The 22,902-nt window shown below is 31.7% G+C and overlaps 2 protein-coding genes across 2 annotated transcripts; one reads left to right on the top strand and one right to left on the bottom strand.

Moving 5' to 3' along the window:
* The first annotated feature begins 15,749 nt into the window (after nucleotides 1-15,749).
* On the top strand, nucleotides 15,750-16,659 carry LOC132067775 (protein SOB FIVE-LIKE 1-like). Its single transcript, XM_059461096.1, has 2 exons — nucleotides 15,750-15,927; nucleotides 16,011-16,659. Exons 1-2 carry the CDS (start codon nucleotides 15,909-15,911, stop codon nucleotides 16,418-16,420), a joined length of 429 nt encoding a protein of 142 aa, XP_059317079.1. The 5' UTR covers nucleotides 15,750-15,908; the 3' UTR covers nucleotides 16,421-16,659.
* Nucleotides 16,660-19,428: 2,769 nt separating this feature from the next.
* Nucleotides 19,429-21,122, bottom strand: LOC132067776 (6-phosphogluconate dehydrogenase, decarboxylating 2). Its single transcript, XM_059461097.1, has one exon. The coding sequence runs from the start codon at nucleotides 21,120-21,122 to the stop codon at nucleotides 19,665-19,667; it is 1,458 nt and encodes a 485-aa protein (XP_059317080.1). The 3' UTR covers nucleotides 19,429-19,664.
* Nucleotides 21,123-22,902: the final 1,780 nt, after the last annotated feature.

Consider the following 22,902-nt stretch of genomic DNA (forward strand, 5'->3'; position numbering starts at 1 on the left):
TAAACTCGATATATTATGTGTATAATTCTGAAAATATATCTAATATTAACTGAAGAAATACATGGTCAAATCAGGCCGAGTAGAGCTCCGATTAGGGGTTGTGTTTATTTCCTCAAGGTCTTGGGATCCAACCCCAGCTTTTGCACGTTTTATGCTTCTTTTATTTCTAAAGCAGCCTTTTAACTTTCCTTTTTATATTATTCTAAATTCTCTTTCTTCTATAATTCTAATTACCCAAAAGTAAAAAACGTGTTTCTTTTTTTAGAATTACATCGACTTTTTTTCCCTTTATTTCAAATTACCCAAGTCCTAAAAGGCAAAAGAAATTCAAAAAAAAAAATCATAAGCGCTAAGCTGCAACGAACCAAAGGCAAGAGAAATCAAACAAACTCCGTAGCTAATGGTGAACTCATCCTTTTGAAATCTTGGATTCGCTTTTGAGTATATTCCTTCTTCGTTAAAATTGTCCAAGGTGGATACCAGTCTGACGTGGCAAGACAACTCAGTGAGTGGACACCACATGGAATGCCACCTCACCACCGAACTCATTTATCCCTCTCTTCCCCTTCTTCACCCACCATTACCGTCTCCTGGTGAGTAATTTTGGTACATAAATTAGGGTTGATCTAGGCAGAGAGAATGAAGGTGGAGATGGTGGTGTGATATGTCGATAGCGGCAAAGATCGTGAAAGGAAAGACAATAGTGGTGGGTGAAGGAAGGGGAAAAAAGAGGGGTAAACGAGTCGGATAAAATGAAAGGTGGCATACGTTATGTAGATCCATCTCACCGAAATTGCCGCCACGTGTAAGATTGATATCCACCGTGGATAATTTTAACGGAAGAGAAGTATATTTAGATCCAAAATATAATGATAGGGATATATTTGAACCTAAAATATAACGAAAGGTATATCTGACCCTTTTCCGTTTCTTTGAACTTAAATACTGTATCTCTTTTTTCTTTTTTTTTTCTAATACTGTATCTCACTTAATGAACACTATATCAATTGGAGCAATAAGGATGAGAGAGAGAGAGCATGTGTGTGTGGTAAAAAAAATATTTATTTCTATATAATTTGGGAGGAAAGTCATGAGTGCATGTGCAATCATTTAATACGATAGTATCATGTGCATGATCGATCGAACCATATAATATAAAATATTTAATCAGGGTAGTGATGACCAAAACACACTGTAGTGAGAAGCAAGGGACCAAGAGACTTTCCAAAGCAATCATACTTGTGGCAAACCGGATCATTTTACTCTAAAAAGAACATTAGCCTTGAACTTAATGAACTATAGCCAATTGATAAAAAGACTATGTAAATCATTTGTAATACAATTTATCCATCTATTGATTTATCAGAATACTTGTAATAGAGAGAGAGAAAAAAAAGGAGGAATCCTTTTTTAATAATATCCCAATTGTAACTATAAAGACTTTAATTTAATATTCCATCTCAATATGTCTGGAAATGCTTTGCACAAGTGGTGGACATTGACGTATAATCTGTTGGCTATTTGTTGAAACTTGGCTTTGGCTACTTTCCAAAACATATATAATAGGAATCTTGTTTAAAGAACTGGTGTTTGTTGGAAGTTACACTTTTATGGATCCAGATTCATGACACCTCTATCTTATATGAAGGGGTGGGGTGGGTGGGGATGAAGATACGGTGAATTTGAGAGTTGAGAGGAGGCAATCAACGTAACGTCATAAGCATCTTATTTTCCTTATTTCCATTACGGCTCATTTTTTAGGAACTTATTTTACTAAAGAAAATGTTTCCAAAAATTTTGACCAACAAACATGAGAAAAGTGAAAAATATTTTCTGGAAAATGTTTTCCCCCATACTGAACACACCCTGTATGTGAGGATTTTTTTTCAGCACTTGTTTCCATTATTGGCGAAAACAAAAGGAAAAATTACACTCTATGTCTACTGGAAGAAAATATTTACACACTTTAGCCCATATTTTGATTTTGTTAGCCAATTTAGCCCATATTTGTATATAAACACCTTTAATACACTATTATACAAGGTTGATGTATTATGTAGAATATTTTCCCCTCAGTATAATGTTGTGTCATACTATATAAGCTGAAAATATGGCTACGGGTCATAGTTTTTTCATTTTTTTTTCCACGGATTGCCCTTCAAAGGCACTGGTCTTTAATTTTTTCCCTTCGCTTAAACAAGTGGCCGAAAATACTTTGAACTCCCGCTCAGTTAAAAAAAAATCGCACTGCAAGGCTTCCCAAAAATTCTACCTTATAAGGCAGGCAAGCCAAATTTTTTTTTTTTTTTTTTACTATGTTGCAATTCTACAAAAATTAGGCCTTAAGGCCTAACTTTTGCCCGAATAGGCCTAAGTTGGCTAGAAATTCTACCTTGCCAAATTATTATATTTTTGACTGAGACCGAGTTCGAACACAGAACCTCGGGGTATTTTAGGCGAAGGACCAAAATTAAAGACCACATTCGAATAAGGGCAATCGTGCAAATTGCCCATTTTATTTTGGGCTGTATATTTTTAAAATTCCCCTAAAAAAAGGAATTTGGGCAATGGTGCAGGCTTAATATAAGAAGGGCAAAAAAACCTATATTTACATAGTTAGAGGGTATATTTACAGAACATGATGATACTTTTCAGTTTACAAAATATATCAATAGATTTCTTACAAAATTTATATGAATCAGGTAAATTAAAAAGAAGCAAATAAAACACAGTAAATAAGATAAGGAAAATGCTTCCCTTATTTTATTCACTTTTCTCTCCCCATTCAAAATTAAGAGATATTATTCCCTGATTTTCTTTAACTTTTGCTCCCTTATTTCATCCACTTTTCTCTCCATATTCAAAATAAGCCCAAAATCGTGGTATCCCATTAAGCCAAAGTATGTATAAATTTTGAGAGAATATGTCTAATAAATCTGAAATTGATACAAACCAGATTCCATACAAAGTTCATACACTAGAAAATAGATATGTATAAATTTTTGTTTGCAATATGTATAACAATATAAATTCGTTATAATTTTTATATATGAAATATGTATAAAAGTTGTATGTATATTTTGATTATGATAAAGTACATATAAATTGTATAAAACCTGATCAAAGAATGTATAGATTATGAAAAAGTATATATGTATAATAAATTTTCTAATTGATACAGACCATATTCCATACACATAACAATTTTCAACATTTTTAAGACTAATTCATATCGAATTTATTCGCATTTCATACACACTGTGCTGCATATATCTCAAAAATGATATATAGCAGATTCCATACACATTTCATACATATATGAGTTTTCAACATTTTTAAAAACTACAGTATATATAATTTATACATATTTCAAACACACAGTGATCACGTATATCTCAAAACGATACAAATCAATTTTTATATACAATTAATACGCAGGTCAGTAATTAAAATCTTTCTATTACTAATGTATAAATAATTTATACACATTTCATTCACACAATTACAACACACATTTCATACACACAATTACAACACACATTTCAAGTTTTCAACTTTTTTACATGTTGCATTAAAGTTTTTTTCTTTTTTCTTTTTTTGCATTAAATATATCATCACTCCCTATATCCCGCTGCTTAAATTTATAAGATTTTTCCATTCACTATTTCCCACAAACAAAAGCCGAAGCATAATTAAAGTCTAACAATGTAGGATCCGAAAACAATGTTAATATACAAAAATAATGATGAACAGTAACAATGGTGACAAATTGGTTTGAAAATCGTGAGTTGAAAATACAGAGAATTGCTATCATGCAAAAAAAATTAAAATTGGTGGAGAATTGTTCGTCGATGAAGCTGAAATCGTATCATACTAGGAGAGAAGATGAATTTTAGGTCTTGGAATGGTGTCTATCAATAGCTGGAGAGAGAGAGAGAGAGAGAGAGAGAGATCTTTTTGAAAAGAAGAAGAAGTTGATTGAGTAAAAACATTTAAAATTAAAATCGCACATTTAAAAGTCAGATTCTTTTCCTAAAAAAAGCCCAAAATCGTGGGTATCCCATTAAGCCAGAATCTGGTATATTTTTTTAATTTTGTTGGTATATTTTGTAAATTAGAAAAAATATTTTTATGTTTTGTAATATAAAGTGTTAAGTAGTATTATTAGGTCATTTTCCCATATAAGAAATTACTGGGCTATAGATTCAGGCCCAAATCTATTGTCTATGAGCACCGCAGATCTTCTCTGCTACTTGGGCCTTCCCATCTTGGCCCATGCTGATTCAGGATGTTTCACCAAATTATGTCAACTTATCTTAGCTAAGTGATTTAATACAAGTAAGAAATATTACTACACCATAGTTAAATGATGTAAATCCATATGCAAATACATGCTATACATTTATTGGTTTTGATATAAACACCGAGCAAGTTTTACCTACCAAACCTCAGTCCTAATCCCCTTTTTTGTTTTTTAAGTACTAATACAAATTTTGTGCTTTGCACTTGACTCATCAGAGAAACTTTTAAAATTGTCAAGTTAAAATTAAAGAACATTATATGTAGGCCCTATAATGTTCCTTTGCTAGAAGAGAACATAAAAGATATGCATTCACAGTACGGATTTTTTTTTTTTTTTTTTTAAATTTTAAATTTACTTATAAAACTCTTAGATGAGTTTCTTTGGGCCATAAGTTAAAATGAATATAATAATTCTTGTTGTTTGGTTCTAATATTAGGCATATAATCGGATATGATATATGCCATATATTTTGATAATTGTCTACTATAAGTAGATTTTCCATTGACGTGGTTGCTATGTAGTCTCATGCACCTTCAATTAAATTCGCCACATCACTAATGACTAAACATAAACATAAACATATACGGTCAGAAAAATATTTTGATAATAGCATCCGTATATAACAACACCTCTCTATAACAACTACTTTTTTTCGGAAATAATTTTTTATGTTATATTTTACTTCTCTATAACAATATTATACCTATAACAGCAACAACCAACTTTATAACAGTACGCTCTTTGTAAAATAATCCCCCATATAACAACTATCTTCTTTTTTTGGCAATATCACAATTAATCATCTTTATAAAAATAGAATATCTATTATTACTGATAATAAGTGTAGAGATTTTGACAAATATTTTGATATTTTAATACACTATTTATGACAAAGAATATTATATGAATATATATTTTCATCATTAAAAGATTTCTCTTCATTATACAAAGTGTGATTAAGCTTAGGATTTGACAATTAAATATGAAAAGTTAGATTTTATGCATCTTTTTTGTCTATAACAACTAAATAATATTTAAATATTAATGCTGTTATAGGTGTATAACAGCAATTCGCTATAACAACCAAATAATTTCGGACCCAATGATGCTGTTATAGAGAGGTTTGACTGTAGTTTAAATAATTTGGATGTTGTACATACTATATTGTATGAAAATGACCATGTAATCATGAAATTTAGGAGATTGACTTTCACTACAAATTAATATTTAATCATTAGATATGAACGAAGATGATATAAATAGAGGGTTAATCAAGCAAGTAATTAGTCAGTGCCTTTTGATCCTTAAGACAGGGGAAGAGAAAAAGTTCTCCTCTAATCATGCAACATGGCTAGCAAAGCATTTAACATACGGAAAAGGGCCAAAAATATCCTTGAACTTTGAAAAATAGTTCATCCATACCCTTCGTTATACTTTAGGGTCAATTATACCCTTACAGTTATACTATGGGGTCAATTATACCCTTATGTCTAACTCCACGTGGCATCATCGAAAATTCAAAATTATTTTACCCTCAAAATAATTTTTTACCCACTAAAATAACTCAATCCGACCCTAATTTTTTTTTCCAGCAAAAATAATACCAAAATTTTTTCCAAAAAATAAAAATAAAAATTATCCGAATTATTTTTACTTGAAAAAAAAAATTAGGGTCGGATTGAGTTATTTTAGTGGGTAAAAAATTATTTGAAAAAAGAATTTGAAGAAAAGGGATGATAAGCGTGCAAAAGTTAGAATAAGGGAGATTTGACCCCCATAGTATAACCGTAAGGGTATAAAATTATCTTAAAATATAGCGAAATTATGAATGAATTATTTTTCAAAGTTCAGGGGTAATTTTGACCCTTTTCCGTTTAACATATCATTAATTGGTAGATATGTGTTATTATCAAGGGAACAGTCGTAGGAGCATACAGACGTGGAACGTACACATAATCATGATTTTGTTTGTATACTAGACGGCGCACATAGCGGGCCCGACACTTTAGATTATAGTGTATGCATGTATATGTAGTTGTGTTTAGATAGTGATTATATATATATTTTATATTGCTAATAAACATACATAAGTTTGTATATATATATATATATATATACTACGTTCAAAACACGATTAATATAACATTGTAGTTTGTGCTCCGTATCTAAAACTTTATTATATTAGTGTTTGCTACGAATACAAAATCGGCAAAAATTTATTAATATTTTTTAAAAGAGAAGACTTGTTTAAAAGGAAACTATTTTCCTCTCTTTGAGATAAAACAATAGCAATATTTAAGCATCAGTTGATACTTTCAATTTTAATTCGATTAATTTAAAGGTGTAAAATACTTATTATTTTTTATTAAATTTTGATTTGGATAATTCTAATTCAAATTATTAAATTAATTTTATATGTTTAAAATGAAACAAAGTAGAAATTGATTTTCTATTTAAATGAAGAAATACTATTTTTTAATTTTTGGTAAATATTCTCGGTTTAGCTCATTTTACTTGTCATGTGTCTTTTGCATGATTTTTTAAGAAAACGTCGATTAGAATTATAATTTGACTAATTTACCTTATTCATTATTTGATCTCCATTTGATATTTTTTTTTACGAAATTAATCTCTTTTCACATTTATCAGGCTAAGAATAAAAATGAAAAAGTAATTAAATTCTATCTTATTTTAAAATATAAATATTTTAAGTATATTTATTTTAGTAAACATAACAAATAAATGACATGGCGGAATAGCAAATACAACAGTTCAATATCTAGATTAGATCTCAGGCTAATATAAAAAAAGAAAGAAAATTGTATAGTTTGGCTACTTAACCATTTGAAGAAAAGCAATAATATGGGGTCCATGTTTTTTGTTGTACAATAATTTCATTTGCTCCCACTAATGCATTGATACGCATGTGGTAATGAATCCATCATTATTGACTTAATGGGATACTTTGGAAATTACATGAATATCTTGATTTTTTAATATGGGCCGCACTTTTTTTTTTGGGATATTATTAGTTTGCACTGTTTTTATGCATACATATATATACTATGTTCAAAACACGATTAATATAACATTGTAGTTTGTACTCCATATCTAAAACTTTATTATATTAGTGTTTGCTACGAATACAAAGTACTTAACTTCTTTTTTAACATTGTTTTTTTTTTAATATGATTCACTTTTTTTTTTTATATTGCTTGATTTTGTTAATATGGTCTACTTTTTTTTTTTCCGTGAGTTTGGAGATGGTGGGTTCCGCTTTTTTTTTTCTTCTTTTTTTTTTTTTTTTTTTATTTTGCTTGGTGTTTTTTTTTATGGGGCCCACCCCCCCCCCCCCCCTTTTTTTTTTTTTTTAATGGACGACGAACGACGAAGCATGGGTTTAAACCCATGCTTTGGACATTATTAGTTTGCACTGTTTTTATGCATATATATACTATGTTCAAAACACGATTAATATAACATTGTAGTTTGTACTCCGTATCTAAAACTTTATTATATTAGTGTTTGCTACGAATACAAAGTACACTTTTTTTTTTTTTTTTTTTTTTAACATTGTTTGTTTTTTCAATATGGGGTTCACTTTTTTTTTTTTTTTATATTGCTTGATTTTGTTAATATGGGGTCCACTTTTTTTTTCCCGTGAGTTTGGAGATGGTGGGTTCTACTTTTTTTTTTTTTTTTTTTATATATTGCTTGGTGTTGTTTAGTATGGGGCCCACCCTTTTTTTTTAACTCTTCTATATAGTTAAAATAATTATAATATATTATTATTATTATTATTATTATTATTATTATTATTATTATTATTATTATTATTCATGAGGATGAGCCATTATGCATTATTGTCCTAAAGGTCATTACTTCCAATTTCTTGCTCATAAACTGAAATTATAATTTTATAAGGATGAATTATTATATGTTGTTATCTTTTTTTACTTTTCATTTTTTTCGGCTCAGTAGTGGAATTTATAACGGAGGAGCGAGGCTAAATCATTTTTGAAAAAAACTAAGCTTGTAATTTATCTTAATGATAATAAAAAAGAATGTTAGCATGATACGATGATTATTTTTCAGTTCTTTGTTCATGATAAAATGATGCATAATTAAAAGTATTATTTAAGTCATTATAATGAAAAATACTACATTTAATTTCAGATCATGAGCGTATTTTTAGACTATCCTATCTAGTTTTAGTTTTAAATTCTTTTACTGAAGCTTTTTTTAATTTACGATTTATAGTTATGTATCAAATTAATTAGAATATATAATTGCAGGGACCAAATAGTTAAAAAGAATATCATAGTATTATATTTGGTTATGCACAAAAAGTTTGTGAAAACTAAATTTGTCAATATAATATTACATGGAATTCATTAATATTTTAAAAAGAGACAATTTACATAAAAAGAACTCCTTTCCCTTTCTTATTTGAGACAAAATAATATTACTAACAATTGTGAACTAATTTGAAAAATAATGCAAGCAATCTGTTATAACAGATGAAAAATTGATTTGATTAATTTTAAAATGTAAAAAGATTATATTGTCAGTATTATAAATTGGACCCAAAGTAACACTTGTTTATCAAATTTTAATTTGGTAAGTTTGAAAAATAAATTAAAATTTTATTAGTTCATAATACATATTCTATTTAAATTTATAGCTAATTCTTCCGTTTCAATTCAAGTATCTTATTTTTATTTTTAGTATGCCATTTTTATTTGGTTCTTTAATTGGAAGAGAGTTTAGGTATATTACATAATCTTAATTTAATATTTATAAGATTTAAAAAAAATTCTTATTTTTTAAAATTCCATATCTAATTTTTCTATTGAACCTATTACTACCTCCGGATAAAAAAAAGAGTCTATTTAGCCATTTATACACCCCTTAAGAAACTACTCACTCAAAAAAAAAATGTAAATTGACTAACTATTCCTAATTAAATAGACATTGTGATTTGATCACATAACACTTAATAGGGGCAAATTTGAAAAGATAGAGTTAATTGTTTTTTGATTTAATAAGTGAATACTTTTTTTGACTAAAAAAAAAGAGCTAAGTGGACACTTTTTTTTCTTTTATCCGGAAGGAATAGTTTACTTTAATTGAAAGTAGCAAAATAAAATAATTAATTACAGTAGATATGGTGTTCCATTTTTTTTTTTTAAGTAAGAAAGAAAAAGAAATTGATGGTCTTGATTCTTGAATTCTAGTGGGGCCACGTTTAGGCACCCACTTTTCAGAAATGGCACAGACTATTTGCTCGTCATCACACACACACATGGCAATGTCTTGTTGAAGCGAACCGAATGAATTAATGACACAGTGGAACGTCACTTTTCACTTTATTTGTGAAAATGCCATGACTGACGAAAAAGTGAGCAAACTCACTCTTCTATATAGTTAAAAATTAGGTCTTAGGCTTTTGAAATAGCAACACTACATGTTGAGACTACTAAAAAGTAATATGAAGAAATTTTTATGGATATTTGACTTAGATATAATTAAGGTAGATATGCATTATTATCAGGAGAGCAGTTGCCCGAGCATAAAGAGGTGGAACGTACGCATAATCATGATTTAATTTATATTATTAAGTTTTAGGCGTTCAAAATCGCAAGACAACATGCTGAGATTACTAAGCATTAGTTGAAGAAACTATTATGAATATTTGATAGTTGGACATACTATAGGCAGAAGTGCGTTATCATCATAGGAGTAACAGTTGTATAATCATAATGACGTCTAACGAACAAAAAGTCGAGTTAGATATAATTAAGGTAGATATGTATTATTATCCGGGGAGTAGTTGCAGTAGCTTAAAGACGTGGACCGTACAAATAATCATGATTTTTTTTGTATAATTAGGTCTTAAGCTTTCAAAATAGCAACACTACATTTTTTTCTATTTTTGTTGGGGTAAATCAACGATTTTCATTCCACAGTTAATTTAGTGCAGCATCCAGAACATTGTTCTGGGCAAGTCCAAAAGAAGCATTAGCAATTACAGGTTCCTCCGGAGTATTGCTCTGGGAATGTCTAACAGATGCATCCAGAATTACACCATCAAGGTTAGAAATTGTTCTAGAATATGTTTCCTTCCATGTCTGCCCAAAAACCTGCAACTGCACGAGGAACTACCAAAATCATCCTATCTCCAAAAGATTTGAAGAAATTCTTATGGATACTTGACTTAGATATAATTAAGGTAAATATGCATTATTATCAGGGGAGTAGTTGCACGAGCATAAAGAGGTGGAACGTACAAATACACTACAAAAAAAATGGATAATTTGCGGAGGTTGAAAGTTGCAATTTGCGGAGGTTTTAGCTTCCTCTAGCAACTAGCGGAGGCTAAAACCTCTGCGAATTGCAACTTTCAACCTCCGCAAATTACTCATGTTTTTTGTAGTGAAATGACTATGATTTAGTTTGGGTAAATTTCACAGATGGTCACTTAAATATCAATTTTTTCACAAAAGTCACTTAACTATCGTTTCTAACACAAAAGTCACTTAACTTTGGGTATACTCACACAATAGTCACTAAACCACTTTTCGGTGTCACTAAACCACTTTACGATGAATAACTCATCTTTTACTCTTTTGTCTTTTTAAAAATCTAATAAATAAAAAAATAATTAAAAAGGTTCAACCAGACGCGACCCAAATTAATTTTTACTCCCTCTGTCCCAATTTATGTGGTACAGTTCAGATTTCGAGAATCAAAACAGTTTAATTTTGACTGTGAATTTAGGCATGTAATCTTTAAGTTTTTTGAAAATTTAAAAGATATATGAAAAAATTACGGTCAAAGAAACACTTGTTTGAATCTTGAAATCTAAGGTGCCACATAAATTGGGACGGAGGGTTCGGGTTGAACCTTTTTAATTAATTTCTTTATTTATTAGTTTTTTTTTTTAAAAAAAAAGAGAGTAAAAAATGAGTTATTCACCGGAAAGTGGTTTAGTGACTTTTGTGTTAGTATACTCAAAAGTAAGTGATTTTTGTTTTAGAAAAGATAGTTACGTGACTTTTGTGAAAAAAAAAATAGTTACGTGACCATCTGTGAAATTTACCCGATTTAGTTTGTATAATTAAGATTTAGACGTTCAAAATCGCAAGACTACAAGTTGAGATTACCAATCATTAGTTTGAAGAAACTATTATGAATTTTGATGTTTTGGATACTGTAGGTAGATATGTGTTATCATTGTTGGAGTAACATTTGTATAATTATAACGACGTCGAACGAACAAAAATAATCATGAATATGTCCATATAGTAAAGTTATAGGTGTACAAATCAAATAGCAACACTACATGTTGAGATTACTAACTATTATTTTGAAGAAATAATTATGAATATTTGATGCTAAGATATATTATGGTAAGATATCAGATATGCGTTATCATCACAGAAGCAACAATTACATGATTACAAAGACGTATGGAGAACAACAACAATCATGAATTAGTTTATATAATTAGGTTTTAGGCTTATAACAAATTAAATAGCAACACTACATGTTGAGATTAACTCATGGACAACTATATGATTAATCATGAATTAGTTTATATAATTAGGTTTTAGGCTTATAACTAATCAAATAGCAACACTACATGTTGAGATTAACTCATGGACAACTATGATTAATCATATCAATTAATTTGGCTATATGATTTTATATGTTCAGGAGTAGAATTAATGTTTCTCCATAAAAGAAAGCAAACTCATGGAATGGATTTTTCTAAATATATTCTTCCTTGAATGACAGCTTTTGATGGAACAACCAAATCAGACTTATCGAATGTAGAAATGAGATTTAATAATTGGAGCTATTAGGTCCTTGCATAACATGTCATGCTTAAGCTTATACCCCATATCTTTCAATCACATCAAAATAATGAGTTAATTATAAGCTCAAATTATTTTAGGGAATATCATTGAAAGCATATTGTTTTATATATTTCGTTTAGACAAATTTTACAAAATTAAAACAAAAGCTCGGTTTATATGCACATATGAGATTGGAGATAAATCGTTACGAGTTCAAGTTTTATGCACTTATGGCATATAATATTTTTACACCATGAAGTTATCTATATGCACATGATTTGCTAAAATGAAAAATAGAGCAAATAACCTGCTAGCTATAACAGGTTAAATTATATAGTTCTGTAATTCTTTTTGTGTATGTAACTCAAATTCAATGAATATTAGTGTTTGATAATGTTACTGTTTTCGCTACATGTTTAGCCTCTTCAAAATGACATTTAACACCGGATGGGCAAAAAACATGTTCGCATAGGATGCAATGTGTGTACATAATATTTAGTGTTTATGGTTACAAACGAACAATTATTTCTCAAATATGGTGTAACAATATATTGTCTATGTTCATGTTGTTATCTACATACGGTAGTTTAAAATTCTATACAATTAACCTCTAGTAAGAAAGGAACCAAATATCCCCTATAAGCTGTTCAACAGCTTTTTTTTAAGTCACACTACAAAAATAGGCATTTAGTGAGGAAATTCGATTGTTAAAAGTTCAAATCTGGTTGTTGTAAGTCAACAACAATCTAAAAAAATGCAGTCGTCACCGATTATTAAAAGCCCCGACGTTAAAAATTGACGACTGAATTTGAATTGGAATTCAGTCGTTAAAATCCTTTGGGGATGGTATAAATTCCGGAACGAGATAAATTTCGATCGTCATATATTCGATAGATCAAGAGAAAGAACTATCGTACAAAATGGAAAAGAGTTGTCAAGTTTAGAGAGAGTATTATCTTATTCCTACTATACATGTAGGTCCTTCTACTAGGAACTGACAAGAAGAAAAATTAAGGGATCACATTTTGTCCTGCTTAAGAAAATATAAATCTGATATAAATTTCTGCTTTGCTAATAATAGTCATTTGTTCTTAAGATAAATTAAACTGTACAATATATATATATATTTTTTTGGTAACTAAATAGTATTACCAAGTGGAGATATGTAGATAGCAGAGTTGTGCTGGCAACTAGACAAGTCTAAATGAATACTATATTTAATATATTCAACTTGAGCAATCTAATGAAAAGGATGATTCAGAAACATTAAGAAATTTGTTTTTTTTTTTTCTTCTAACCTTAAGTTTGAATCCTCAGCGTGATTCCTTTACCAATTACTTGTGTTTCTTCACTTATTACTTAGTATTTTTTTTTTTTTTGAAAAATATTATTATTAGTCATTCTTTTTTACCCAAAAAAAATGATGAATGTTGGATTCTATTTAGCTTAGCTTAATGAAATAAGTAACTGCCTTATGAAAGTTTCTTTCATTAGCTTTTATACTTATATACTATATCATGATTTAATTTATTAATCTGCAAAAGTAGAATGTTTAAATAATAGAATCTTAATAGTCTATTGCACATTAATTAGAAAATCTAATTAATAAGGCTAAGATTTCATGAAAAAGGGGGCTAGGATAAAGTTTTACAGGCCTGCCATTTTTCTTTAACATTTAGTTATTTTCAAAGTCCAAAATATTAAAAAATAATTAAGTAATAATTTTATCAAATGTGAAATCTATTTTAAAAAGTAAAAAAGTCTATCAATATTTCGGATTGAAGCTTCAAACTTTAATAATAGTATTGATTGATTAATAGTACCCCTAAATGGTAACCACCCAAGAACCAATTAAAAGAAGGGAATTTAAAAATACAAGAAGAAATAACTTACCCCATGTTCTAATTCATCTTACCATGTTCAATTCCAACACTAATGAAGTGGATCAAATGAAAGATACTTAAAGAAACAGACTGGCCATGGCTCTTTGCCCTTTGTGTGGCCATTCCATTGGTTGGTCACTTGTAATAGGAAATATTTCTATTTGGTGAACTAAAAGCGACAATGATGGAACTTATAAATGAATGATTAAGCCTAATAATGCCAGATTAAAATGCATGAACCTCGCCTGTCACATTGAGGAATAGAGTTCTAAAGATTCATATTAGTCCAACTAAAATATAACAATAATTTAATAATTGTTGTGTCCAAATCAGTCTACACACACCTCAACTAATTTCACAGGGTATCTGCTACCTCCCACCAGCATAGGTACCTAGGTATGGGAAGAAATCACCAAGCATTTTAGCTAGGTTGGGATTTGAACCCGAGACATCATAGTTCTCAATCCACTCTATTGACCACCAGGCCACACCGTTCGGTGCACTGAAAAAGAACAATTTTTGCAAGCCATAAAGATGAGAACATTTGAACATACTAATATTAATTATACTTCCTTAGCCAATGAAACTAAAAGCCAGACAAAACTTAGTTAGGACTTCATACTGTCAGATCACTAAGTGCTTTATAAATATCACATTATCTGTCTTTGAGCTGTTAGAGAGTGCCTAACTACCAATATTTAAGAAATAATTTTGAATAGGAAGTGCCTAATTACCAAGATTTAAGAAATGATTATGAATAGGAATTTGGTGATGTGTAAAAAAAACTTCCACAGAAAATTGATGACACACATGCATATGAGTGCAATCCAAAAGCATCAAATGAAATTGCACATGAGGCCTGGATTTCCATAATTTAAGTTTTGAAAACACATGATGGAAGCAAACAAGCTGTTGAATCAAAATCCCCAGCTAAGGAAATGTTGTCCCATTATTTTAAAAAACTTCCAAAAACTATCCCCCCATATGGAGCCCAGAAAGTGAGGGAAATTTTTTCAAGATTCTATTAAAGAATATAGCCACACTATATATAGGCCTGGAAAACATGCAAAGTGACATTTGCTGTCTAATCTCAATAGATAATAAGCCAAAAACAAGAATATAAGTGGGGAAGACTCCTCAGAAGTTTAGAATACTACCAAGAGGATTGATTAAGAAATAAACAATCAGAGCAAAGTTCTACCTTTTCTTGAATGGTCAGACTTATTTGACAAACAACACAAGCAGCCCATCATGGTATAATAGCAAAAGATCAAAAATATAGTTGAGTAAAGTTTCAAAAGACCAGAACTTTTGGTCCAGTCACAAAGAAACTATAATCACATAGCTGACTCATTTGCTAATGTCAAAAGTCCATAATATTTTATAAAGTTTACTGTGAGTTTCATGTTTTACCTCAAAGAACACAAAAGACAAGTGCTTGCTTTATGAGGTGAAATATAAGAGCAGAGGAAAGACAAAACAGAAGTACAAAAAGCATTTAACTGTTGGGAGTTTTACATTATACTAAATTTTTTAACCTCATACAAGAAGCCAAAAGACAGTTGGATTCAGTGCATATATCTCACATAAAAGCCTGATCTTGGTGGATGAGACAGGAAAAAAATTTAAAGGTTCTTATATCTAAATAGTACTGTGACAGGGCCTCTTCTATCTACTCAAGAACATTGGGACTTACCTATTTCTGGTGTGGGGCACCCTCCTTGTATTGCCATTTCAGAAACTGCTTCTCTATTTATGAGATAGACGCTGTGAGTAAAAAGGATGGTATTTCAGGTGTGAGATAAATTATAACAAGTGAAACAAAGAAGAGTTTCTTACTGAATCATGATATAAACATGCATGGAGGATAAGAGTAAAGGTTAGTCTTTTTTCTTCTTTCTTTAAGTGATTTTCAGTTTCCAGTGTGGGTAATGGAGTATCCCAAACACCCTGGAGGAACAGAAGAATGCAGCAGTAATGAGTCTGGTTGGACGATGTATATCGGTTCGCCTTATCGTGACTATGACAACGACAACGACGATGATGATGAAGAAGAAGAAGAAGAAGAAGGAATTCCAAAGAAGGGATACAAGAATGTTGATGATCATATTGAAGATGGTGGGAGCGACGATTCTATGACTTCAGATGCTTCATCTGGTCCAAGTCATCAAGGAGTATGCACAAACATAGAGCAAAGTTATGGGAAGCATGCAGAAAAAGACACCAGGAAGATCTCAAGCAAGGAACAACAAAGACAGGTGAAGAAGAAATTGTCCGAAAAGAATATAAAAGCAGCAAAAGAAGATTCCCATAAAGCAAAGAGTGGCAAAGCTTATGGTTATTACAGATCAACAACAAGGGGAAAGCATTAAGGGCCAAACTGAAACACCACAATCACTGTAAATCCTTCTGCTTTGATTCTTCTGATATCAGATTTAGGTTAAAATCTTGAAGAGAGTATTTCACTTTTTTTCACTTTGATTATAATGGTGAAGAAGAGATCCTGTAAAAGATTGGCCAACCTACTCAGCTCATGAACAACAAATGTAATGCATCATATATCGTATAATGTCAAGATTTAAGAGTCTCATCCATGAGGTAAATTTGCATATTTTCTAATGTCAAATTTTCATCTCTTTCTGCTTGACCGATATATCTCAATCAGGCCACCCTGTGATGACTATCGGAATTCCAATAAAAGAAGCAGGAAATTGTGGAAGGTTCTTATAGTCTTTCACTTCTTTGTTCATATAAGAGTTAGTTTTTTGAGTTTCTTGTTTTTAAATATTCTAAGCTGGTTTCTAGAACTTACCTTATAAGAAGAAGTGTTACATAAATGTAGCAAGAAAAGTAAATTATTATTTATGTCTAAAAGAATCAAAGAAAGGGAAGGGATGATGTACCTAACTGGTCTGTTCTTTGAAAACACCAGCAAAAATAGCAGATAAAATCTAAGCCTAATCAAAATGAGCTAATAATAAAGAACTTTGACTACTTCTAGTTAAGAGACACTGGCATATTAAGTCCAAAGTAGTTCAAAAGGGACGCAGCCTCAAAAGCTTAATGTCCTTTAAGAATGTTAATCTGCTTCCTAAAGGAAATTATACCATGACTGGCAAGGAAAGCCCAGAAAGTTTGCATAATAATAAAGCTATGCAAAAAAGAAGGCACCTTAACACCCCTCTCCCAACAAGCCCCAAAACAAATAAAAGTTAACTGATTTTTCTTTTCCATCATTCAGCCCTATTTGGGGCACTTTTTTTTTTTTTGTTTTTTTATAGCCTAAAAATCACCGAGAGTCAGTAGCACACAGTTCAAATTGGTGGATATGGGGCCTTCACCTAAACACCAGGCTTTTGTCTGCAACAGAGTTTGAACCCATGACATGCGCTTAACCTATCCATTTGGGCACTTTGTTTTTACAAGGATGGTATTCAAGCCAGCTTGCAAGCACCTCAACTATTCCTACAGGTATTGCTGCCTCCCACCAACACAAGCGTAACTCTACCACCAAAGGTTTAGGCCGATGAAAAGAATTCACCTAGCTTTATTGTTTCTGCAAGGATTTGAACCCTAGTCTCCAAAGTTTCATCCACTTGATTGACGTTAAATCACACCCATGGGTGCACATTCATAATTTAATTGCATTCTCTACATCTGCTAAGCACACATGAATTGCAAAACAAATCATGTTTCCAATTCGAAAACCATTCAAGATAGTCACAACAGTACTTAAACAATTGGAAAATTCTCAACATGCTGTATTTAATTAAAGCAGGATTCTCTGCAGTGTCATAACCATTAACTAGGACATGGCCTTTATTCACTTGCAAAATCTCATAATCAGGATTCTCACAACAGAGTGAAAATAACATCTCGTTTTGTCACTTTTAGTGAGAATATAAACTGGACGTAGCAAGACAATATAGCTAAAACTTTGATGGACCAACCGGCCATGTGCGAAAAGACATGCAGAATTGACAATCCAAAGATCTGTCACAAGCTTGCTATCATTTTGAGTTCAGGTTAACAGATATCCTAAGATGATGTTAAAGCCACGTCTCATGTTGCAATAATTTGAAGGTGTAAAAATGAGTTGTCTATAACAATAGCTAGCAAATTAACTCATGCAAAGCCAAAATTTTAGTGACTCAATTAGATATAAAAAACTAACAAACAAAAGATTTTCTAAAAGTAGGATCCCTGTAGGATAAGCTAGGCATGGACAAGAAGTCTCAGTAAGGCCAACTGCTTCACTGAAAATTTGCTCATGAGAAATTAAAGGCAGATATTTCCACATGTGCTACCAAGTTTTACATGTGGGAGAAAAGAGAGATTGTAGTGCCACAACACATTCAACATTTTTCTCCAAGTAAAATCAAAGGGAAAGAGGACCTGATGAGCAAGAATATACATACGGGAGGAAATTATTTTTTTGATGGTCATAAAGTAGTTGATGGACAAAGTTTGCGAGTGTTTGTGTCCCAGATGGGACTTGATGATAAAGTTTAAGGGAACTCTAGTTCCTAGAAAGGATTTAAACCTCAGAAAACGCACTGATAATTAGAGGCGGATCCCAGTCTTGAAGTTCATGGTTCCCACAGCGACTTCAAGTTAATATACAATAATAACTGGGTTCACGGTCAAATATTTATAGATAGTAAGTGGATTTTTTAATACATATACATGATCTGGGGAAAAAAAACCCTAGTCGGTTCACGTAAACTCGTATATTATATGTTAGCTACGCCTCTGCTGATAATAGGGTCTCACCCTAACTTGCTCCTTAGCAAGCAACTCAACTTGGGCTCAACAGACAAATGGAAAGCGTGTTTTTTTTTTTTTTTTTTTGTGGAATAAGGTAAGAGATTAATAATTGATCAGTCCAAAAGTTCATAGCAGATATCTATCATCCCTAAATTAACGAGGAGACTTGCCCTGGTCGTGTAATCTGATATTATACAGGAAAAATTTCCAGGGCTCTTCTTGCATCCAGCAAATGTGAAACATTAGCACTCAGCATCCTTATAATTGGCACTGATACACGTAGAAGCATATTGGATGTGAATCCTCTGTCATTCTGCACTATTCGGGCACATTTTTTTTTTTCCAATACTACTCTAAATATCCCAACTTATCCCAACAATGAAATATTCAGGACCAGATCTTCCACAACAGTAGTTAATCCTAGCAGAGACATTATTTTTATCCAGTATATTAGCACAGATATTTCAAATGAATCAGACAATATCGCGTAAAACACCTGAACAATGAAGAGTAAAGGAAGAAGATAAATGCATTAAATGGTTAAATGGTCAAGGAAGATGAGAATGCAAATCACCATAGAGCAAAATTAATGGCTAACGAAGATCAAAGAGGCTTATCTAAAACAAGGAATAATACTTTCTTTGATTGTACGACAGGTTCCAGTAACTTGAAAGACATAATATGAGAGAAAAGCCGCCAAGGCCTATAGGTACAAATAGGCTCCACAACAAACATATAAAAATTTCAATACTTGAACCACAACAAACATTATTCAATTAGGTCAATGACAAGAATGTAACCAGCAGAACTCAGATCTTTGACTGCTTGGCAATCTTGAACCAGCAGAACTCAGATCTTCGACTGCTTGGCAATCTTGAACCACTCAGTATGAAATGAGCCTGACATATCAGTCCTCTCATAAGTATGAGCACCAAAGTAATCCCTTTGAGCTTGGACTAAATTTGCTGGAAGCCTTTCCCTCCTGTACGAGTCGAAGTAAGCAAGACTTGAAGACATACCAGGTGTGCTAATACCCGAGTTTACGGCTAAGCAGACCACTCTTCTCCAGGCAGATTGTCGTTCAACTACCTCCTTTGCAAACTCTTCATCCACAAGCAGGTTAGCGAGATCCGCGTTTCTGTCATAAGCTTGCTTAATACGGTCCAAAAATATAGCACGAATAATGCAACCACCTTTCCAAATCCTAGCAAGCTCTCCTAGTTTCAAGCCCCATCCTTTCTCAGCACTCTTTGCCCTTATCAAATTCATTCCCTGAGCATAGCTACATACTTTCGATGCATAGAGTGCTTTTCTAACATCGTCAATCAATTGCTTCTTATCCACGGATTGTTCAACAAGGATGTCGCTGACCCCAATGGACTTGAAAACTTTGGCTGCTTGCACCCTTTCATCCTTCAATCCACTAAGGAATCTTGAATCTAAAGACGAGGCTATCGTAGGAGCAGCAACGGACAGCTCAGCAGCTTGCTGAACGGTCCATTTACCAGTGCCTTTCATTCCAGTCTTGTCCAATACCTTGTCTACCAAATATCCATCTGCTTTGTCATCCTTGATTCCGAATATATCAGCTGTAATTTCAATCAAGAAGCTCAGAAGCTCCCCTTTGTTCCACTCCGAGAAGGCTTGATGCAATTCATCGTTAGAGAGCTTCCCGACAGATTTCAGAACATCGTAAGCCTCGGCAATCAGCTGCATATCCCCATATTCGATTCCATTGTGAACCATCTTAACAAAATTTCCAGAACCGCCTTTACCGATGTACGTAACACAAGGTCCGCTATCAGGAACTTGAGCAGCGACTTTTAGTAAGATATCTTCTATGTACTTGTAGGCTTCAAAAGAGCCTCCAGGCATAAGTGACGGTCCATTTCGAGCACCTTCTTCACCGCCTGAAACTCCCATACCTAAATAAAGAAGACCTAATTCCGCCATTTCTTTCTCTCTCCTCTCCGTGTTCTCGTACCATTCGTTGCCACCGTCGATAATACAATCTCCTTTCTCCATGTAAGAAGATAGGGTTTTGATGGTTTGATCAACTGGTGCTCCGGCCTTGACAAGAATGATAATGACACGAGGCTTTTGGATAGAGAGCACAAAGGACTCTGGGTCATGAAAGCCATAGAGAGGAAGATTTCCTTCTTTTTTAGCTCGTTCAACAGCCTCGTCAACTTTTGAAGTGGTTCGGTTGTAAACAGATATAGGGAATCCTTTCTCAGCAATATTAAGAGCAAGATTTTGGCCCATAACAGCAAGGCCAGCAAGACCAATTCTTGTTGGGGTAGCCATGTTGTATACCTGTTACAAAGAGGAAGGGAAATTAATCCTTTAGGATGAAACTGAAAGCATAAAAAGTACAAGCAGCAATAGCCTATAAGCAATAATGAGAACAGATAATTAGAACAAATTTTGAGCAGACATTTCTGCCAGCATCGACTCTCATTATCATGTCCCATATGGGTTATTTTTTCTATGATTAAGCTAATAAAAGAACCAAAAATCATGATTTTAACTGTATTTCACTCAGTCACATTTTCAATTTGGTAAAAGCTGCTCAAGAAAGGGAATAAGTTGACTATTCCGTTTTGTAAAGACACACCACGAATAAGAAAAGGTCAACGGTTAGACAGAGATTCAACCATATTTTCTGTCATTCACTATTTTCTTGCTTATCAAACCAATAACAGAATCAAGGAAATGGCTATTCGGATACATTACACTAAAAGGGTATATAAACAATTTATAAAACCAATCCAAAGAAGCAAACATGAAAAAATTGTATCCAAATTGCTCTACCAAACTACAGGAAGGAAAAACAAAATCAGATAACATAACAATACAAAAAAGTGCCAAGAAAATGACAACTTTGCAAACTAAAAAAACAAATACATCATTGATCAGATCTGGATGAAGTATAAAAAGAAAAAGGTCAAAATTTTTGGCACAAAGCAAGCTACACAGAAAAGAGAAAAAACAGAAAACAAACTTTTAAGAATTCTAACTAAGTGATCCAAGAATTCAGAACCATAGGTACCATAAAATCCTCTCAATTGTTTTTTTCCAAAGCTACCATAAGACAACCAAATGAAGCAATAAGAAAAACCCATATCAGAAATCAAGAATTAAAGCTAACTTCTTTAATCAAACACTAACTCCCAAAATAAAAAACAGAACTTTAACAGATTAAACAAAACCACCCCAAAATGAAACAATGAGAAAAACCAATATCAGAAATCAAGAATTAAAGCTAACTTCTTTAATCAAACACTAAATCACAACATAAAAATCAGAACTTTAACAAATTAAACAAAAACCACCCAAATGAAGCAATGGAAAAAAACCCATATCAGAAATCAAGAATTGAAGCTAACTTCTTTAACCAAATACTAAATCACAACATTAAAAATGGAACTTTAACAGATTAAACAAAAACCACCCAAATGAAGCAAAGGAAAAAACCCATATTTTTTTTCTAAGACAAGGGAATAAAATCAGAACTTTCACAGACTAAACAAATTAAACTAAGAAAAACTAGTATAATTACCTCAAAAGAAGGCACGTTAAGAAAGAATACTCCCAAAAGAATGAAGAAAAGGGTAAATCCCAATGGCTGGGGGTGTTAAGATCTAGATATATTTATATATAGTGAATGCATAAAGAAATAAGTTTAAATGCGTGAACTCACCTAAAAACTCATATTAGAATTCAAGAATTAAAGCTAACTTCTTCAATCAAATACTAAATCACAAAATAAAAATCAGAACTTTAATAGATCAAACAAAACCACCCAAATGAAGTAAAGGAAAAAAACCGTGTCAGAAATCAAGAATTAAAGCTAACTTCTTTAACCAAACACTAAATCACAACATAAAAATCAGCACTTTAACAGATTAATCAGAAACCAACCAAATGAAGCAATAAGAAAAACCCATATCAGAAATAAAGAATTAAAGCTAACTTCTTTAACCAAACACTAAATCACAACATAAAAATCAAAACTTTAACAGATTAAACAAAACCAAGAAAAGCAATAATTACCTCAAAGAATTAAGCAAAGAATACTCCCAAA

This window comes from Lycium ferocissimum, chromosome 8 (genome assembly GCF_029784015.1).
Source record: "Lycium ferocissimum isolate CSIRO_LF1 chromosome 8, AGI_CSIRO_Lferr_CH_V1, whole genome shotgun sequence".
Classification (NCBI taxonomy): domain Eukaryota; kingdom Viridiplantae; phylum Streptophyta; class Magnoliopsida; order Solanales; family Solanaceae; genus Lycium; species Lycium ferocissimum.